General features: G+C 33.6%; 1 protein-coding gene across 1 annotated transcript; it reads left to right on the top strand.

Annotated features, from left to right (window-relative positions):
* The first annotated feature begins 12,187 nt into the window (after positions 1 to 12,187).
* LOC101441108 (olfactory receptor 5K1-like) lies at positions 12,188 to 13,117 on the top strand. The gene has a single exon (XM_004452852.2). The coding sequence runs from the start codon at positions 12,188 to 12,190 to the stop codon at positions 13,115 to 13,117; it is 930 nt and encodes a 309-aa protein (XP_004452909.2).
* The last annotated feature ends 9,014 nt before the right edge of the window (positions 13,118 to 22,131 follow it).

Below are 22,131 nucleotides of genomic sequence, written 5' to 3'. Positions count from 1 at the left end.
TTGAGTATCCATTTATGTAGCCCACCAAGGGAGTGGGAATTCAACCCTGAGTTGCTGTAATGATGTGGTCAAATTAAAGTTCTAATCTTGACATAAATTAATCAAAGACATCTCAGCTGAATCTAATACAATCAAAGGGTATCACATCCAGAGGAATAGATTAATTTACAAACATAATTTCTCTTTTTGGAATTCATAAATAATCTCAAACTGCCACACCTGGCTTAAGGATTTTTGTCTGTATGCAAACTCTAATGGGAAACAATTCACAAATTTTAAGAGGCTATGAAGATGGGTTGGTAGAAGTGGAATGGGGGTACTGACAGAAACGGTTTTGCATTTTATAAGATCTGTGTGGGAGTAGTGTGGAGAATGAATTAGAAGAGATGCAATTGGAAGTGGATGCAGGTGTATTAGAAAGTTACTATTTTTGTAGTCCATATAAGAGATGAATGTAATTAATCTTGGTTGTGCTAATGGAGAGGGGATGAAGTGGATAGACATGAGATGTTTTAGGAGATATAATTTAGGACTTGGCAATGGTTAATTATGGAGCTTTAGGGAGATTTCATATCCAGGATGCTTCCCTGGTTTATGACTTGAATAACTGATTGCCTAGTGGTGTAGTTCCCTGAGTTAAAAGAACACTGGAAGATAACCATATTTGCACATTCATTACATTGGTATACTACAAGAGATAACCAGATAAAAGGCAAGGATATATATCGGTTTAAGTATATGGATGAGAGAGAAAAACTGAGAGAACGGATTCTTAAAAATCTGTGACCAGGTTTTTGTGGTCTCAGTCACCAATTTACTTTCAGTTCAGTGACAGGACCACATCAATATATATATAATTTATTTTAGCATAATGGACTAAATTATGTTCTTGATACAATCTGTTCATCGTGTTTAGGAAAAAATAATTCATAGGAAATGAAAATTAGTGTTGAAACAGCAGTGAAAATATACCTCATCAAAGTATTTCACAAGCTATATTTAGGGTTTTTTTTGCTGTAATTCCCACAGATAAATACTTTTTAAAAATGTAGCTATATATTATTGAGTTTAAATGTATTGATTATTTGACTTGTGAATATAAGTGAAAAATCAATTCATTTGTATAAGCTTACAGTTTTATTCCTGTAGGCCCCCACTGACAAAAGAATTTAAAAAATTTTACATAACAATATGTATTGTTTTTAGGTGTGCAATTGATATCCAGGAGTTTTTGTTAATTTTACAGTCTTTGTGGCTATTTTAGCAATGACTTTTGTAAGTTAGGTTTGATTTTTGGGATCACTATTTCATTTAACGTGTTAGGGCCCTGTTCCTTTAACCTAACGTTGATCATACTGTAATAATCTCTTAAATTCTTTTCATTTTGACAAAAATATATTTACTTCCACGTGCACATATCTCAACATGCTTTAGTTTTAATCAATGCCACTGCACAATGTTTCTCATTTCTACAGTGATACTTTATGTATGACTGTGTAAAGGGATTATTACATTTTCATTGATAATTGCAATTAAGGAGCACACTAATGGTCCACTCATAATATTGATAAAATTATAAAATAGTTTGCATTATATTCAAAAGAAAGGTATTGGCGTATGGAGAAAAGTATAAAAACTGCATCATACTTGTGTAACTAACCTTAGTCATTTATCAAATGTCTTTAGACTATTCCAAAAATAAAAGAAAATTACTTTCAATGGTTGAAATCAGACACCACTGAGAATATTCAGAAGAATATGCTAGCCAATCCAAAAATATCTGAAATTAAGAATACTTTTACAATTAATTTCTATTTTTCATTATAATTTCAATTGCCACCTACTAAATGCAATAATAGCTTTGTTATGCTTGTGTCTCTCCTCTTCATCACTATTAACAAGATGATGACTTTCCTTTGATATATCTCTTTGAATTATATATATATGATGGTATAAATATTATGATAACATATTTTGTTTTTTTATTATAGAAACGTTTGGGGAGACTGCTTATCTCTCTTCTCTCCTTTATTCTTATGCTCATCCACCACCCCTAAAAATAGTTATTAACAATCTGGAATTTACTATTCAATACTATCTTCATGTTCACATAGTCTAATGCAAATGTGTGTGAATGTGTGTTTGTTACATGCCAACTCTTGAGGGGCATGGGTAGGGGTAGCAGCAGGACCAAAGAATGGACTCTGCACATAATCAATCATGAACTTTATTCATTGGGAATTATAGATTAGAGAGAACCTCTGCTGGTGGTGGTACAGAAAATGAAGGGATAGCTCCACAAAGAGGTCTGAAAATGAGGGGCAATATATAGGGTCTCAGAACAAAGATTTTTCATAACAGACTTTCTGCAAGGGTCACATAATGAACATAAATGGAGTCTGGTGATGATATTATAGGAAGGAAGTGAACAACCTGGAGAAAATTACTGTCTTAAGATACCATCTGTACATTTTTCCCCTGGAAGGAGCTTTGTTACATTTTAACTTGTGTGATGGGCATGCAGGCAGCCGTGTGCTATTATAATTGAAATATTTCTCTTTCTTAATGGTTATTCCTTCCATAGTGAAAAATCTGGTGAATGTTTATATACTTGTGCTGCATCCAGAATGTATTAAAGTCATAATGCTATTTTGTTTGGTTATAAAAATGTATTATCAGCACAAACAAAATTTTATGTCACAATTCTATATTTTGTTATATTTTGACCATATTATTTTATTTCATTTTTATATCTTAGGTGCATTAGAAATTTTAAGCTAATACTGCATACTAGTGATCAGAGTGCACATTTCAATTTTTTTTTCAATTTTATTGGCACATAATAATAAAACATACAATTTATCCAAAGTGTACAATCAATGGCATTTGGTATAATCACATAGTAATATGTTCAATAATTCAGTCATTATTAGAGCATTTTCCTTATTTCAATAATAATATAAACATAAAAGACAAACAGACAAACAAGAAAATTCCTCACTTCTCATTTTCTTTCTGTGTATACCCTGATGTACATAGTTGCTGTTTCTGGCTATTTTTGCAAAATTGTTTATTTGTTTATTAAGCAGTTTAATTGAGATGTATTCACACCCATATGATCCATCCAAAGAGTATAATCAATGGCTTTTAGTATAATCATAGTGTTGTCTATTCATCATCTCAAAAATTTTAGAACCATGTCATTACTCCAAAAAGAAAGATGACACAACTTAGCATTTCTTCCAGAGACTTACATAACCACTCATCTAATTTCATCTTTATAAACTGATTTATATTTACATTTAATATAAATGGAATCATATGGTATGTACTACTCTATGCCTGGTCTCCTTCACTCAGTAAAATGTTCTTTTTTTGTCTGATATTAACACTGTATATTATTAACTTATATTTGTTCTGCTTCAAAGAAAAATGGTCTTATATATGCAATTATACCCATATTCATATTTCACATAATATATTTATATTTCACATAATATATTTAGTTTATAATAGGGCAATCATACAATACTTGTCCTTTTGGGTCTGCCTTGCTTCACTCAACATAATGTTCTCCAGGTTCATCCATGTTGTCATGTTTTCCAACCTCATTTCTTCTTTCTGCTGCATAATATTCCATCGTATGCATACTCCACCATTTGCTTATCTACTCATCAGTTGATGGAACTTGGTTACTCCAACTTTTGACTGTTGTGACTAACGCTATCAACTTCAGTGTGCAGATGTATATTTGTGTCACTGCTCTCAGTTTTCTGCATATATATGTAGCAAATGGATTGTTGGGTCCCATGACAAGTCTATATTCAACTTCCTTAGGAACTGCCTAACAGTTGTCCTCAGTGGCTGTATCACTTTACATTCCCACCAACAGTGAATAAGTGTTTCTCACTCTTCACATCCTCTCCAACGTTTACAGTTTTCAGACTTTTTAATAGTAGCCAGTCTAATAGGTATGAAATGGAATCTCACTGTAGTTTTGATTTGCATTTTCCTAATCACTAATGAAGTTGAACATTTTTTCATGTGTTTCTTTGCCATTTATATTTCTTCTTTGGATATTTGTAGTTTTGGTCTTTTGCCCATTTTTTCATCAGATAGTTTGTCTTTATATTGTTGAATTGTATGATCTCATTAATGTCTTGGCTATAAATCTCTTATCAGATATGTGATTGCCAAATATTTTCTCCCATTGAGTCGGTTGCTTTTTCACCCTTTTGACAAAGTCCTTTGAGGTGCAAAAGAATTGAATTTTGAGGAGGTCCCATTTATCTATTTTGTTGTTGTTGCTTTTGCTTTGGGTGTAAGGTTTCAGAAACTAGCGTCTACCACAAGATCTTGAAGATTTTTTCCTTCATTTTCCTCTAGTAGTTTTTTGTTGTTGTTTTTACATTTAAGTCCTTGATCCATTTTGAGTTAATTTTTGTATAAGGTGTGAGTTAGGGGTCTTCTTTCTTTCTTTTGGACATGGCTATCCAGTTCTCCTGGCACCATTTGTTGAACAGACTCTTCTGGCACAGTGGGGTGAGCTTAATAGCCTTGTCAAAAATCACTTGAATGTAGATGTTAAGGTAAAATTCTGAGTTGTAGATTTGTTTCCATTGGTCAATTTGTCTGTCCTTATGCCTGTACCATTGCTCTTTTTACCACTGTAGTTAAGCAATATGCTTTAAAGTCAGGAAGTGAGAGTCCTCCAACTTTCTTCGTTTTTTAAAGACATTTTTGGCTATTTGGGACACTTTATGCTTCCAAATAAAATTGATTATTGGCTTTTTTTTCAATTTCTGCAAAAATGGTTGTTGGGATTTTTATTGGGATTGCATTGAATTTATAAATTAGTTTGGGAAGTATTGACACCTTAACAATATTTAGTCTTTCAATCCATGAACATGGAATGTCCTTCCATTTATTTAAGTCTTCTTCAGTTTCTTTTAGCAATGTTTTGTAATTTTCTGAATACAAGTCCTTTATATCCCTGGGTACACTGATATTTGATTGCTATAGCTATTATAGATGGATTTTTTTTTCTGATTTCTGCCTCAATTGCACATCTGTAGCATACAAAAGCACTCTTGATTTTTACATATTAATGTTGTATACTGACACTTTGTTGAACTTGTCTATTAATTCTTGTAGTTTTTTGTGGATTTTTCAGGATTTTCTAGATATAGGATCATGTCATAAGTAGTGAAAATTTTACTTCTTCCTTTCTTATTTGAATACCTTTCCTTGTCCAGCCTAACTGCACTAGATATAGCTTCTAGCACAATATTGAATAATATTGCTTACAGTGGACATCCTTGTCTTGTTCCTGACCTCATTGGGAAAGCTTTCAATCTTTTGATATTCAGTACAATGCTAGCTGTAGGTTTTTCATATAGGCACTTTACTATATAGAGAAAGCTTTCTTCTAGCCCTATATTTTAGTGTTTTAATCAAGAAAGGGTACTGTATTTTGTCAAATGCCTTTTCCACATTGATTGAGAGGGTAGTGTGATTTTTCTTCTTCAATTTATCAATGTGGCTTTTTACACTAATTGATTTTCTTGTGTTGAGCCACCATTGCATATGTGGGGTAAAACCCACTTAATCATGGTGTATCATTCTTTTAATGAGCCATCTGGCCCTGGGCATTCCATTTTGGGAGGTTTTTGATGACTGTTTCAATCTCTTCACTTATGATTGTTTTGTTGAGGTCTGCTATTTCTTCTAGGGTCATTGCAGGTGTTTCATGTGTTTCTAGGAATTGATTCATTTCATCTATATTTTCTAGTTTTTTTGGCATAAGCTCCTTATAGTATTCTCTTATGATCTCTTTTATTTCTTCAGTCAGTGGTAATGTCCCTTCTCTAATTTCTGAGTTTATTCTTTTGTGTTTTCTCTCTCTTTTTCTTTGTCAGTCTAGCTAAGGGTTTATTAATTTTGTTGATCCTTTCAAAGAACCAACTTCTTGTTTGGTTGATTTTATTATTATTTTTTGTTCTTCATTTCATTTATTTCTGCTTTGATCTTTACTATTTCTTTCCTTTGTTTTGGTTTGGGATTAGTTTGCTGTTCTTCTAGTTCTTTCAGGTTTGCAGTTACCTTCACTTTTAGCTCTTTTTTTTTTAAATTATGCATTGAGGGCTATAAATTTCCTTCTCAGCACTGCTTTTGCCATATCCCATAATTTTGATATGTTGTATTCTCATTTTCCTTCATCTCCAGAAGTTTGTTGAGTTCTCTTGCAATTTCTTATTTGACTTACTGATCATTTAAGAGTGTGTTATTTAATCTCCATGTATTTATGAATTTTCCATTTTTCTGTCCATTATTTAATTTTAGTTTCATTCCATTATGATCTGGGAAAGCTTTTTGTATAATTTCATTCTTTTAAAATTTAACTTGTTTTGTGACCCATCGTATGTTCTATCTTGGAGTAGGATTGATGAGCTGCTGTTCTGGGGAGCAATGCTCTATAGATGTCCATTAGTCTAGTTCATTTATATATTATTCATTCTCTCTGTTTCTTTATTTATCATCTATCCAGATGTTCTATCCAATACTGAGAGTGGTGTATTGAAGTCTCCAACTATTATTGTGGAGACATCTATTTCTTCTGTCGACTTTGCCAGTGTGTGCCTCATGTTCTTGGGCATTCAGGTTAATTGCATAAATACTTATTTATTCCTGCTGAATTGCCTCTTTTATTAATATATAATGACTTTCTTCATCCCTTATAACAGTTTTGCATTTGAAATCAATTTAGATGCATTAAAACTTTTAAGATAATATTGCATACTAATGAACAGAGTGTGCATTTTGATTTTTTTTTAATTTGAGGAGATACAATGTATATTTAGAATATTTGACGCTGGCTTTGCTATCTACTTTTTATCATAATTAAATAGATTAATTCTATTTATACTTTGAAGAGTTTAAAAAATGATTATTACAAGTAATCATTTTTTCCAAATTTAAAAATACTCACTTCTCTCATATGAACATTGATATCTTTGAATATTACATAATTTTCCCTTAATTATTAGAATGAGTGTCTCATAGTTATTATTTTTAAACAATACTCAAGGGAAAAAGGAAACCTTTAAAATCTTCTGATTAAAGAGGACACATGACAAGTGAAATACAATTTTTTCTGCTCAATGTTATTATACCCATGATATTTTATGACAGGTTCTTCAATTACACTCATTGCATTGTTTATCCTGCATGGATATAATGGGAACAAACAAGACTCTCGTGAGTGAATTTGTTCTTACAAGACTTACAGATTGTCCATAACTGTAGGTCCTGGTATTCTTAGTGATCTAACTCATCATTATGGTCGGGAATCTTGGACTGATTGCTTTCATCCAGAATGAGCCCCATCTTCATACTCCTGTGTACTATTTCTTCAGCAGGTTAACTATTGCAGAGGCTTGGTTTTCATCCTCTGTGATCCTAGGTTGCTTAAGGATTTTTAAAATCTAAGAATCATATAATATCCCTGGTTGCATGTATCATCCAATTTTATTTTTTTGCTCCCAGTGCTAACATAGAACATTTTCTCCAGATAGTGATGGCCTATGACTGCTATGTAGCCATATGTAACCTCTTGGCATAATTTGTCATTAGAGATTTGCAAATTATACAACATCTTGATAGCACTATGAGCCTATCAGGATGACTAAGATACAAAATACGGACAGCATCAAATAATGGAGAGGATGTGGAGCAATGGAACTCTTATTCATTGTAGATGGGAATTCAAACGGTACAACCTATTTGGATGACAGTTTGGCAGTTTCCTACAAAACTAAGCCCAGTCTTGTCATTTAATCTGACCATCATGCTCTTTGATTTTTATACAAATTTGTTGAAAACCTAGGTCTTTAGAGAAATCTGCACACCAATGTTTATAGCAGCTTTGTTCATAATTGCCAAGAACTGGAAGCAGCCAAGATATTTTCAATAAATGAATGGATAAGCAAATGTGGTACATCCATATAATGGGATATTATCCAGCAATAAAAGAAAGGTGCTATCAATCCATGAAAATACATGAAAGATCCTTAAGTAATAAGTGGAAGAAGCCATCAGAAAAGGAAATATACTGTATGGTGTCAACTATAAGATATTTTTGAAAACATAAAACTATGGAGACATTAAAAAGATCAGTGGTTGCCGTGGGTTCATGGGGAGGAAAGGAGGAATGAATAGATGAACCACAGGGCATTTTTTGGGCAGTGAAATTATTCTGTAAAATAATGTCATAGCAGAGTTATCAAAAACCTTTGAACTGTACAGCATAAAGAGAGAATCCTAATGTAAAATATTAGCTTTATTTAATAATAATTCATCAAATTTAAATAATTTATATCAAATGTACCACACTAATGTAAGATATTAACAACAGGAGAAACTGTGTGTAGCGTCTGTGAGTGTGTGTGGGTAGTGTATTGGAAATCTGCAAAATTCTCCTGTAAAACTGAAACTGCTCTAAAAAAGTAAAGTCTATTAATTGAAAACTCAGAACATGACCCTTAAAATTGTTTATAAATGGGCATTTACCTTGCTTTCTATGTCTCTAAGGATACATTTAACTATTCCAATTTAGTGTGTCTGTAATGTTTAGGGGATTAGGTCTCTCAGGTTACGCTCTGATTTCAATGCCAAAGAAATCCCCTTAGAGTTATTACAAATATTTGAAGCATTCTGAACAAATCATAAAGTAACATCATGTTCTCTTGGTGAAAATAGTCTCCTAAATATTCTAGAAGATGGACTTTCTCTTCTGGTCCTATTTAACAATTAATATTGGACAAACAATTACCACTATAAAATTTTTATATTAGAAATCCAGGTGAGAAAGTATTTAAAGCTTAATTTTACTGGAGATATTAACCTTAGAAACATTTATTTCTCTAGGTTATTTAAGGTATTTTTATTACTATTATTTTTCAGTGTTTTAGGTTCCTTTAAGTCCTTTCCTTAACCTAAAGCCTTTGATGTACACATTAGATAAATGACTATAACTTATTTATAACATTTCTGAATTCAATAGAAACAGAAACTTTTCTCCAAGTAAATAGATAAAAATACATTTTGTAGTAATAACCAAGTATCTTAGGAAAGTTTTAAAAGTTATTTGAATAATGCGATTTGCCATTTAATTTATAATTTAGCAGAAGAAAGGGATTATTTTCCTCTACAGTGGAACAGTGTACACATTTTTGTGGGGAGAGAGTATAGCTCAGTGTTGGGCATCTGTTTTCCATGTGTGAAGTTCTGGGATCAATCTCAGATACCTACTAATAATTAATAAAGTAATACTGTATCAGATATAAAAAGCATTTCCGTGCTGAACTCTGAGTCCAGTGGCTAAGGAGAGTCCAAGGAGCAGGTGAATTAGCTCCTACATTTCCAAACTGTATTGTATATTTAGAGACCTCTGGATTTTAGAAATGATAATCAGGAAAAATGCATGCAATTCCATTATTGGGAGTGGATATAACTCAGGGGTTAAATTTCTGGTTCCCGTGAATGAGATCCCAGGTTCAATCCCTGGTACCTCAAAAAAAAATTGTGTTGGGTTTTCCAACACAACAAATAATAGCGGAGCAAGTATTATAATTTTAAACCATTCTTTTCAAATTCCTGATGTAATTTTAGGGGGTTTCTAGTTTCCTTTTTTTTAATTCTTAAGGAAATAAACTTTAAATGTAAAGCTTATTTACGTCTGACAGATTATAAAAATTAAGAAAACTGCAGGAAATCTTATGCAACTTCAAGCTGTCAAGGTTAAGAATTTAATGGAAAAAAATCAAATTATACAAATTTAAAATATTCATTGTTTAGAATTCAAGTTGAAGATGGTAAGGAATTTAAAGAATAATTCATTAAAATTATACTTACATAGGTTTCAAATGTTTATTTTTATAATCTGAGACTGTCAGTAAAACTTACAGAAAGTCAAAAGGTAAGAAATCTTCCTGTACTTCTCCAAATGCTTTGCCTCTATTACTAGAATTATAGTGAATGAATATTAAGAAAACTATATCTGAAATTGTCTAAGAGGTTCAACTGATATTCTAAGAAAGTATGCCACACAGTGTGGACATTCAATAAATATCAGGTCAATGAGTAAATGATTATTGAATTAACTAAAATAACAAATGTAGATCGAAATAAAACATTTACTAATAGGTTTAGAACTATGAACACAAGTGTAAGAAGTAGGTAATGATTTTTTTAAAAAAGTACTAAAGGTTAAATAAAAGTGTGTTTCATGGAATCTTAGAATACTATGGAAACATCTGATATTCCAAAAAGTTAAGCTTAACCACAAAGATATATTGTTTTATATATAGAGGTAAGTGGCCTGAAAGTACATTATCAGAAATCTTGAAATATTTATGAATGCTTTAAGGTGAGGGCAATTTGTCAGCAAATTGTTATTACTTAAACTGAGAAAATCATTATCATGGGAATTGAGCAGATACTTCCTCTAAACAACCATGGTGACATTATCTATTACAGAATTAGAAACTGAATTGATTAATGTGGGTTATCAATTTATTAAACATAATAAACCTAAGAACATGCTGTTTTACTTTTTAATAAAAACTTTATTCTCTAATTATGAAAGTAATACTCATTGTCGAGAATTTGAAATAGAGGACAGTGTAAGGAAGAAAAACAATAGCCTATAATCCCATTACAGTGAGAAAATTAGTATTAACATTTGATGTATTTCCATGCTGTCTTTCTTTTACATTCAATTGTAAGTATTTATTTGGAAAGTAAAGTTATTTTATATATAAAACTTCACTATTTTTTTCACTTAATGTTTTATTGTGATTATTTAAAAATTACTTTAAATACTCTAAGTAAACATCGTTTTTCCTGATTGTGCAATATATCGTCATAGAGATGATTGATTCACAATTATTTATCATTCTGACTAAATGTTTTCCATTTAGTTTTTAAGAGTATTTCCATATTTAAATAATGTGAAAATGGACATCAGTATATGTAAAACTTTGACGATCTAATTATTTCTTTCACTTAGGTTCCTAGTTATTGTGCAGAGTATGAACATTTTGGAGTTTCCTTAATCTATTAACAGATCATTTTCCAAAGAATGTGACCAATTTATACTTTTGCTGACAATGCATGAAAGTTCCATTTCCTCGTATTCTAGACAATATTATCATTATATTATAAAATATCACTATATTATCATCACTTTAAAAATAATATTGCTATTTTGATAGGCAAATAAATATACCCTAATATCTCTTTTAAATGATGTTTTTATAGTTAGCAGTTAAGGTAAACATTTTTAATGTTAGAATTGTATTTCTTTTGAGATTTTTCCCTTCCGTTATCATATTAATGTAAATATTTCCAAGTTTGTGACATTAGATTTTACTCATGTTTTTGACATATAATAAGTGACTTGTTATTAATTTTTAATGATTAGGTTTTCTATAAAGTTTTGATAATATTTTATTTTTTTCTTAAATTTCTGTATGTACATATATACATGTATAATTTTATATTTATACCATTTATAAATGGCATTATAAATATCCTGGAGATTTTTAGTATAGGCTTTATTTTAGGTTTCATCTTCTTTCTATCTTGTCTCCCTGCTTCTGTTCACATCAATTTCCCTCCCCAATTCACAGGGATGTAAATAGCCCTTCATTTTCTCCAAAGCATTTTATTCTTAAGTATGTACTCCAGTAAATGGCTAAGGATATGCAAATGAAAATGGTCTTTAAACAACATTGTCAATCAGCATATATAGGGTAATTGAAATTGTTTGGAAACACTGAAAGCAACTTGATGACTCTTAAGATATGATTCATCTTTGCCCAACTCATGTAGAGAGATGTTCTTGCCCTGAATATTCCTCTTAAGACTTTGAAAGCCATCTTTGTACATCTGAAATTATGTTTTTCTTTAAATTGTGATTAAAAATGTTAATTCGATAGCCTATAAGTTAATAGCTTTGGGAAGTTGCTTCTACCCCAGAGAGAGGCATGAACCAAAATCCAGGTGAACATGGAAGGATTAAAGGAGAGGCTCCTTTCCCTTCTGGAACAGAGAGAGCTCAGGAGTTGAACTGGTCTTATCATAAACTAGCGCCTTAATTCTCTTTTCCTCAACAGAGAAGTCAGAAATGGCTGAAGAAAATCATACCATAAAGAATGAGTTTATCCTCATAGGATTTACAGATTACCCAGAGCTGAAGTCTGTTCTCTTTGTGATATTCTTTGCCATCTATCTGATTACCATGGCGGGGAATCTTGGTCTGGTGATACTGATTTCAAAAGAGCATCATCTTCACACACCAATGTACATCTTTTTGGGAAGCTTGGCTCTTGTGGATTCTTGCTGTGCCTGTGGCACTACTCCTAAAATGTTAGAGAACTTCTTTTCTGAGAACAGAATGATTTCTCTCTATGAATGCATGGCACAATTTTATTTTCTTTGCACTGTTGAAACTGCAGACTGCTTTCTCTTGGCAGCAATGGCCTATGATCGTTATGTGGCGATATGCAGCCCATTGCAGTACCACACCAGGATGTCGAAGAAGCTCTGCATTCAGATGGCCACAGGAGCCTTCATAGCTGGAAACCTGCATTGCATGATTCACGTAGGGCTTCTATTTAGATTAACATTCTGTGGATCTAATCACATCAACCACTTTTATTGTGATATTCTTCCTTTATACAGACTCTCCTGTGTTGACCCTTATGTCAATGAGCTGGTACAATTTATTTTTTCAGGCTCAATTCAAGTTTTCACCATAGGAAGCATCTTAATATCCTATTTCTATATTCTTTTCACTATTTTCAAAATGAAATCCAAAGAGGGAAGAGTCAAAGCCTTTTCTACCTGTGCATCTCACTTTGCGTCTGTTTCATTATTCTATGGATCACTTTTCTTCATGTATATTAAACCAAATTTGCTTGAAGAGGGGGATAAAGATATACCAGCTGCTATTTTGCTTACAATAGTAGTTCCCTTACTAAATCCCTTTATTTATAGTCTGAGAAATAAGGAAGTAATAAGTGCCTTGAGAAAAATTCTGAAGATAAAATCTTAAGAGAATTTGAACAAAAAGGGACACCACTGTAACTTAAATGTAACAAAAACTTCCATATGAAAAGACACAGAGAAAATGTACAAACTGTATATAAAATATTAAAATATATCATAATGTACTTATTTAGACATCAATACATTATGGGGAAGAAATAGAAGGAATAGGTAGTTCTAAAAATTATTTCAAAATAACGAAATTAAAAAAAATAATTTATCCTTGAATTCCTTCAAGAACCAATGCAAGACATTGTCAATCTCATGGACTATATGAGTGTAAGGGATATCAACACCCAAAACAACAGTGCAACTAGCAGTTACAAATATAAATGATAATTCTATAAAACTCTTAAAACCAGCCCACTTTAATGACTTGTAACATGAGCATTCCAGTTATGCTAAAAGTGTTTAAAGTTATGCAGTTTCAATCACTTGTATTTATGAACAAAAATATTATGACAAGAGAATTTTGAAGCAGTACTTTAACAGCATTTTAGGATCATTATTTTTGTAAGCGAATTTAAGAAAGTAAGGAAATATAGATGCCAGATAAAAGTGAATATTACCTTTTCAAATTGAAGTTCTTTAGACTTGATTATTTAAATACAGAATGTCAATTTTCAAGAGAAGTTACCTTCAGACAGATTTATTTACTTCAATAGCCACACACACAAAGATGCTCATAACATAAACTCCCAGACAAATAGTGAAACCTCATGTATTAATGAGTCTTCATTGTCAGTGAGTTAGCTAAACTTCTCTGTTCTTCATTCTGAGAGGTGCAGAAAGGGGCAAACAATGGGAACACTATGCTGGGTATATTATTGTATATAGACCAGGAAGAAAGTATGACTCTGAACTGTGGAAAGGAGTATTATCCAAATAGTTTCTTTTTTTATAAACATTGTAAATCTTGAAGTTGTAGAGTATGGGTAATATGTAAATAATGTCAATGTAACATGAAAATAGAATTACTTTCTAATTATTCTAATTATATTTTTGAGAGCCTGATATATGCAAGCATTGTTCTATGTGCTGGGATAAAAATTAGAACAAAGAACCAATTTTCCCATCTCCTTAAGTAACAGAATATCGCCATGATTTTATCTGCTTACTTCTGGACCAATGTGGACCTATATCAAGAAACAGAAAATTCCTCCTTCTGCCTTCTCTCTTGATGCTCTGTGTTGACTCAGTCACATATACATTCCGAAAGGCAATTGTCAGATTACATCAATGCTCCAGGATAGGCAGCTGCACAGAGACTGATTTCGCCTGGAAAATCAGCAGGCTTAAGTCCTGTTTAGAAAAGAACACTGGGAACACAGATCCAATGTTTCCAATTCCCTACCTACGAATGCAAATCTAACTGCACAGTTTGTATTTGTAGCCTCCAAGAAAACCTGATCAGCTGGCTCATTCCAATTATACTCAGACATTTTAAGCTTTTTAAAAAATTGTTTCACAAACACCATCAATGTAGGATTTGTTCAATCTTATCTCCACCCTTCCTTGGTTTCCTCTAAATTTGTAGTTGTGGGCTGATACAGCATTGAAGGTGGGTGTCAGGTTACACATTGAGCTCTGTCAATGCTCCTGTCCCCTGAGATGTTCAATCCTATCTGATCCTCTGGTTATTTCTTCTTATCACTGTCAGGTTAGCTATCAGCATCCATTTCTAGTTCCCAGTCTATGCTGATTTCCAGCTAAAATATCTTCGTGTCTAGTATACAAGCATTAGGGCTGACTGGCTCTCTCATGCATTTCTTTCTGATAATTTCTGAATAAATCCTCTTGAGCTTCTTTCTGAGTCCGGGAAAATTGAAAGGCTCCACAATTTTTGTACTTAAGGACTCCATATTTTCTTGTACTTGATCACATATAATGCTGGGATAGTGTAAGACTTTGAAAGTTTTCATGTGTCCTTCCAGAAGGTCACCTTTGCCCATACATTCCCAAACTTCAATTGGCATTTGATTGTCTTCTTATCTCTATTCCAGTCATCTCCTGAGATCTTAAGTGACAAAGTGCCATCAAAGCGAACTTCAACTTTTCCCTTCCAACTTTCCTTTTTCCTCAACCCACTGAATCCTTATTAAATCTAGGATGATATCTAGCTCTTATACATTATATATGCTCTCCAAGTCTGTTTTTATAAACTAAATTTTGCTTTAAAGTTGTACCAAACACCAAAAAAATGGTGTGCAAGCCTTTCTGTTTATACAGACTCTGTTCCTGTAATTTCAAAGGTGCTTTAAGAAATTAAAAAAAAAAAAGTGGGATTGATGCTGTTGCCTTGCACTTATCTCTTCTTGAAACAGTAAATCTGAAATCACACAATTGTATCCACTGATCTGAATCCCAGGTATCTACAAAACCTATAAGCCCTACTACAAAACTTATGTTCTTGACTGTGACAGCAGAAGTCACACAATGTCACTCAGGCGTTGCACAGAATTGATTTTTCATTTAGTCCATACAGTGTAGAATAGTATAGTTGTTTTTTTTTCCCAGTTATTTTCCAAGATTTAAAAATCAGGAGAGGAAGTGGACTTCGCCCAATGGATAGGGCGTCCGCCTACCACATGGGAGGTCTGCAGTTCAAACCCCGTGCCTCCTTAACTGTGTGCAGCTGGCCCATGCACAGTGCTGATGCGCGCAAGGAGTGCCCTGCCACGCAGGGGTGTCCCCCGCGTAGGGGAGTCCCACGTGCAAGGAGTGCTCCCCATAAGGAGAGCCGCCCAGCGCAAAAGAAAGAGCAGCCTGCCCAAGAATGGTGCCACACACATGGAGAGCTGACACAAGATGACTCAACAAAAAGAAACACAGATTCCTGGTGCCACTGATAAGGATAGAAGTGGTCCCAGAAGAACACACAGCGAATGGACACAGAAAGCAGACAACTGCGGGGGGCAGGGGTGGAGGGGAGAGAAATAAATAGAAAAAAATAAATCTAAAAAAAAATCAGGAGAATTTTTGTAAATAAAAAAAAAGTCAATTTTTCTCATTTTCCCAGCTCATCTTTTATATCGAAAATACTAAAAAAGAGAAATTACAAGACCTAGAGGGATAACTTATTAATTCATCAGCAGACAGATATATAGCAAATTATGAACAAAACTAACTATATAAACTAAATACATTAATAAATTGGTAAAATAATAAACATTTAACAGACAATAGACTGTGTGAGCTGTATACTCATTTTAAAAAATCACTTTTACTAGAGAGGCTATTGAAGCAGAATAAATTAGGGACATAAGAAGGAGGGACAAAAACCCCAATGAGTTACACAAATGCCATCTGGAAAAAATCTGAGGTACAGCCTTCAGCCTGCTAACTCACACAAGATAAAAAGCAGCTACCAGCTCCCACCCAGCAGCTACATTATCAGAGTGTGACTTGCAACATTTTCACACAAGCAGAAAGAAAGAAAAACAGAAAGGTCCATACACCAGCTCAAGGCTCAAGGAGGTAGCAAGAAGCCAATTACCATAGGACACAAATCCCTAGAAATCAGATCACCCAATCAATTTTCTCCCTCTTTGCCCTCAGTACTCCAATCAGCAAAACCATAACCCCCGATGATAGCCAATAAAACCATAAACCCCTAGAGAAGGGGCTTGCGTCTCACCCTGTAGCACGGCCCACACCCATGTCTCCTGTGTGTAACTACTGCTTTCTAATTTCTTAATAAACTCTTCACTCCCTTGCCTTGGCATTGCCTTAAATTCCTTGATTCGACATAGCCAAGAACCTAGACACCATCTCTGATAACAAGGTAATCTAGGAAGCTCTATTTTCACCAGAAAACTCCTTTTGGGGGTTTATTTCTGAGACTGCTTAAATATCACGGAACAAAATTGATCTCATTACGTCATGTAAACATGAAGTGTTATACGTAAAATAGTGACAAGAGCTATAAAGTAGGTAAGAATAAATTTAATAGGAAAATTACTGAAATGACAAAAACTCTAAAAAGCATTATTCTACTTGAATCCTTACCTTATACAATTATAATGTTTGAATATTAAAAAAGGAATCACATCTATTCTCAATATTCAAAAGTCTTCATCCACTGATAATATTCAAAAGAAGATGTTAAATTCCTTGAGGACTATGTCTGAATTTAACTGATATTTATGTAGAAAAATTCAAATGAGTAAATTTACATAGGAAATCTAGTTCCAAGCACCTCCTTAAAACGGTATCAATAAGATTTAATTGTTCTTGTTCCTTTCTCCACTGTTAACATATTGGAGACTATTCTTTGACATAACTCTCTCTATATGTGAAAGAGATCATATCTGTTACTTTTTCATGTAAATCTTATTTTGATTTATGCCTTCTTTCCTTTTTCTTCACATGACCCATTCTGAACATTAAATTAAAAAAAAATGTTGGTTTTTATTATCTATGATTTTCTTCACATACGAGAGATTTAAAAGTGCAGTGCTTGTTTTAAAGCAAGGAGATATTACTTGGCACTTCTCTGTATCTTACTGCTCTCAATAAATAAGCATTGTGAAAATCCCAGTTCAATTGGTATAGTTCTTATTTTCATGGCTGAATTATATTCTATACTATGAATGTATTATGATTTATTCAACCATTCACTGTTGGTGTGTCTAGAGTTTGCTACCTTCAACTATGATATGTTGGATATATTTGCTTATTTATCTTTGTGCAGTGGTGGTATTATTTTTAGAGTATATATAAAAATGAGATTGGTCGATCAAATGGTATATGTAGTTGTTAAATTAATGGGATATTATACTATTGCTTTACAAAAAGCCTGTTGCAATTCATATTTCTATGAGTAATATAGCAAAATAACACTTTAGTCATCTCAGCCAGCAGTGGGTATTTTTATTCACTTTAACTTCTGCTACTCTGATATGCGAATAAGGAGGTGTGTGTGTGCGTGCGTGTGCATGCATGCCTATATCTTTGGCATATAGAAAGTTGTGAATCTTTTACTATGTTTATTGGTTATTTTGATTCATCTTTCTAAAAATGTGCCTACTGATATCTTTTACTAATTTTGCTTTTAAATTGTTTACCTTTTTCTTAACTACTTTAAACATTTATTTTATATAATAGATATTAATATATACCTTTCATATACATAGTAAAATATATTTATCAACCTATTATAGATTCTTTGGCTTTTTTAAGATAGTATTTTGTTATGCATTAAAACTATAAGTAACTTTTAAAAATATTGGTTTCCTTCTCTTCATAAAGATTTCTCCAATTTCTTTGCTACCTATTGTCTCCTAAACACTTTAGAAAACATCTGTGGTTTGAGGAAGGGGACCAACTTTATTTCCAGACTGTTGGCCAAGAGTATCATCACAAATCATTAAATCAATCACCATTTCCTTACTGAATTTAAATATTATATTTATTTGTGCTACATTCCAATATATACTGTAATTTATTTCTGAGCACTCTATTCTTTTGTACTCATCCTCTGTCTATTTTTATGCCAATATCTTAAAGTTTTGCTTACTATGGCTTTATATTATAGTACAGTATCACTTAATTTACTTGTGGCAATTTGAGATAATTTATGAATCCCCCAAAGAAATATTATTTTATAAACTAATCTATTTCTTGGGGTGTGATATGCTTTGATTGTATTAGATTAAGCTGCTATGTCTTTGATTAAATTATGTTAAGATTAGAGCATTGATTTGACCAAGTCAGTAGGGCATGACTCTGTTGAGTCCCTGCCCCCTTGGTGGGCTGATATAAATTGACACTCACTCAAAAAGACACACTGAAGAGGAGAGAACTTAGTCATTTTAGTCTCACCATGTGACGGAAAGAAGCAGGCTCAAACAGTTAAAGCCCCAGGCAGAGAGATGAGTCATTTGCTGACAGTTTGCAGCCAAAGAGAATAGAGTAGCTGAGAAGCCCAGAGAGATCCTGCAGAGATGGCCAGTTGTTTGCTTCAGCATGTGAAAAACCCCTTTGGTGAGAAAGCAGCCTTGAGTTGAACTCTTTATGGCCTTGTAACTGTAAGCTTTACCCCAAATAAATACTCTTTATAAAAGCCAATGGATTTCTGGTACTTTGAATCAGCACCCCTTTGGTTGACTAAAACAGTATTCTCCAATATTTAAAAAAAGTTTTTTTAAAAAGATGCTTAGATTACATAAATGTTACATAAAAAATGTAGGGATTCTCATATACCCCACTCTCTACCCCTCCCACACTTTCTCACATGAATAACATCCTTCATTAGTGTTATACATTTGTTAAATTGATGAACACAAATTGGAGCATTGCCACTAAGTGTGGATTATAGTTTATACTCTTTCTCACACAATTTTGTAAGTTATGACAAGATATATAATGGTCTGTATCTGTCATTGCAATGCCACTTAGGAAAATTCCAGTGTCCCCAAAATATCCCCATATTATGCCTATTTTTCTCCTCTTCTTCCCGTCAGAACTTCTGGTAGCCACTGCTTCCACAACAATGATAAAAGTTCTTCCATTGCTAGAATAACAATAAGTCTGTAGTAGAATAATAGAAAGCTTACTCTAGTCCATTGTGATTCCCCAGTCCTAAGGATTCAGGGATGGTGATGCCCACTCTGCCTCTAATTAAGGGAGGGCTTAGATCTCATGGGGCATATGGATGGGACTATCTTGCTTGCTGTTGCAGACTCTCCATTCCTTGGGATGGTCACTGTCCATCATCATCTTATTATTATTTGTCGTGGGTGAGTCTAATGAACTGGAAAGTAGGTGTTGCAACTTTGTTGAGATTCAGGGCCCAACTGTCACTTGAACAGCCCAAAGATTTAAGTCTCTTGGATATAAATCTATCAAACTCTAGTATAACTATAGGTTCAAATATAAGGGACAGAACAGCCCCGTGTAGGGAAACCACAACTGAGTCCATCTCTGTCACACTTGGAATTATAAATTCCAAAGTAGGTCTCACTAGCAAGGTACCAAACTCCAGAGCTGTCTTCCCTGCCTATAGTGTCTGGATTCTCCCATGTCCTCAGGAGCCCTGCTATTTGTGGCAATATTTACCATGACGGTCAATGAGATCCTGCTGAGATGTGTATAAGGGTAACCTCTGGAATGACCTCCTTCCTCACTTTGAAGTTGCTTAGCCATATAAACTCATTTGTCTTTACCCTTTTCACCTTTTGGCCAACATCTTTTCCCAGTTGCATTGCTAGTTAGTGCTTGGTAATAATCCTTAGGTCCCAGGAAGGCTCATGCCCAGGAGTCATGTCCCATCCTAGGGGGAAGAGAATGCATTTATGTCCTGAGTTTGGCTTAGAGATGGGTCATATTTGAGCAACAAGGAGGCCCTCAGGAGGTTATGCTTAGGCGACATATAATACTAGGCTAAGTTTCAATTTCGAAAGAAATGGTTCATAAGTACCATCATCAACATCAAGGGCCTGTCAAAGTTCCATCCTCCTTCATTAATCACTGCCCCTGAACTCAGGGGATTCTTCATTAGAGAATGTGGCAGAACTCCCCAGGACAGGAATTCAATATTTTTTTGACTGTTGTATGGATCTCCTCCTCCTGTGACAATGCCCCAAGAACACTTGAACTCTTCCATATTCCTTACAGTATGCCTCAGGTGAACCTCCTCTCATGGATCCCACATCACTGACACCCCACATCAGCGATCCTCCCCTGCAACAGTTGAACCCTTCTTTGACCTAAAATGTCTTCAAAAACAAAGCCAACAAAATAACTGAATAAAATTAATTAGAAAATGAAATAATTATGAATTTAAAAAGTGACAAATAAAATGCAAAAAAAATTAAAATGAATTTAAAATTATAAAAATTTTTAAAAAATTGGCATTATTTCTTTCATCACTGTAAGATCTGTTGTCTTGTATATACAGTGACATTTTCTTCCATTTTTATTCCCCCAATGTCTTAAGTTTTAAATTTTATCTTCAAAGAAGCTTTTAGTTTACAGAAAAGTCATGTACATAATATAGGGATTCTCATATACCCAACACCCTTTCCCTTTTTCCTTTCCCCCTATTAATAACATTTTACATGTGGGTGATACATTTGTTACAGTTGATGTACAAATATTGAAGCATTGCTACTGACCTTGGTCAATGATTTACATTATTGTTTACATTTTGGACCATACACTTTTATAAATTTTGATGAAATTTAACATGGCCTGCATATATCCATCATTGCAAGATCATGTAGAACAATTCCAATGCCTCAAGAATCCCCCATGTTCCATCTATTGTATTTCTCCCTCACACTCCCCTTGGGACCCACGGCAGCTACCAAGCTTTATTCCTTGTAAAACTAGATTCATAGTTACTTGCAGCAACATTGAGGGCTTGACATATTGGCCTGTCCTCCTCTAGTAGGCACTGCTTTTTTTTTTTTTCCCCCTAATATTGCTCTTTTTTTCTCTCTCTTTATTTTTTAAAAATGTTACATTAAAAAATATGAGGTCCCCATATATCCCTCACCCCTTCACCCCACTCCTCCCACATCAACAACCTCTTTCATCATCATGGGACATTCATTGCATTTGGTGAATACATTTTGGAGCACTGTCACACCACATGGGTAATGGTTTACATTGTAGTTTACACTCTTCCCCAGTCCACCCAGTGAGCCATGACAGCACATAACTATGTCCATAAAGTCCTGAAAATGCCCCCACATCATAGCTCTTCTTCTCTCTCCCTACCTTCAGTAGCTACTGTGGCCACTTTCTCCACATCAATGCTACAATTTCTTCCATTACTAATCACATCCTAGGGAGGACTGATGTTCTCAAACAGAGGGAACTGAATCTTTTGAGAGAATTGGTGGCTCCCAATGGGTTAAGGCAGTAGTGTATGTCAAGCTCTCAACATTGTTCCAAGTTTCTCAGAATATGATCCTTCAAGTAATGAAGATTGATTGTCACTGTGGGCCCTGAGGGGAGGGAGAAAGAGGTATTGAATAGATGGAATCAGTGTAACTGTGGGGCAATTGGAGTGTC

The sequence above is a fragment of the Dasypus novemcinctus genome, chromosome 4, assembly GCF_030445035.2.
Source record: "Dasypus novemcinctus isolate mDasNov1 chromosome 4, mDasNov1.1.hap2, whole genome shotgun sequence".
NCBI lineage: Eukaryota > Metazoa > Chordata > Mammalia > Cingulata > Dasypodidae > Dasypus > Dasypus novemcinctus.
Note: the sequence above shows the minus strand (reverse complement) of the source record. Positions and strands in the feature narration are given on the sequence as shown.

Coding starts and splice junctions, on each gene's coding strand:
- LOC101441108 (XM_004452852.2), top strand. CDS start 12,188: ATGGCTGAAGAAAATCATACCATAAAGAATGAGTTTATCCTCATAGGA.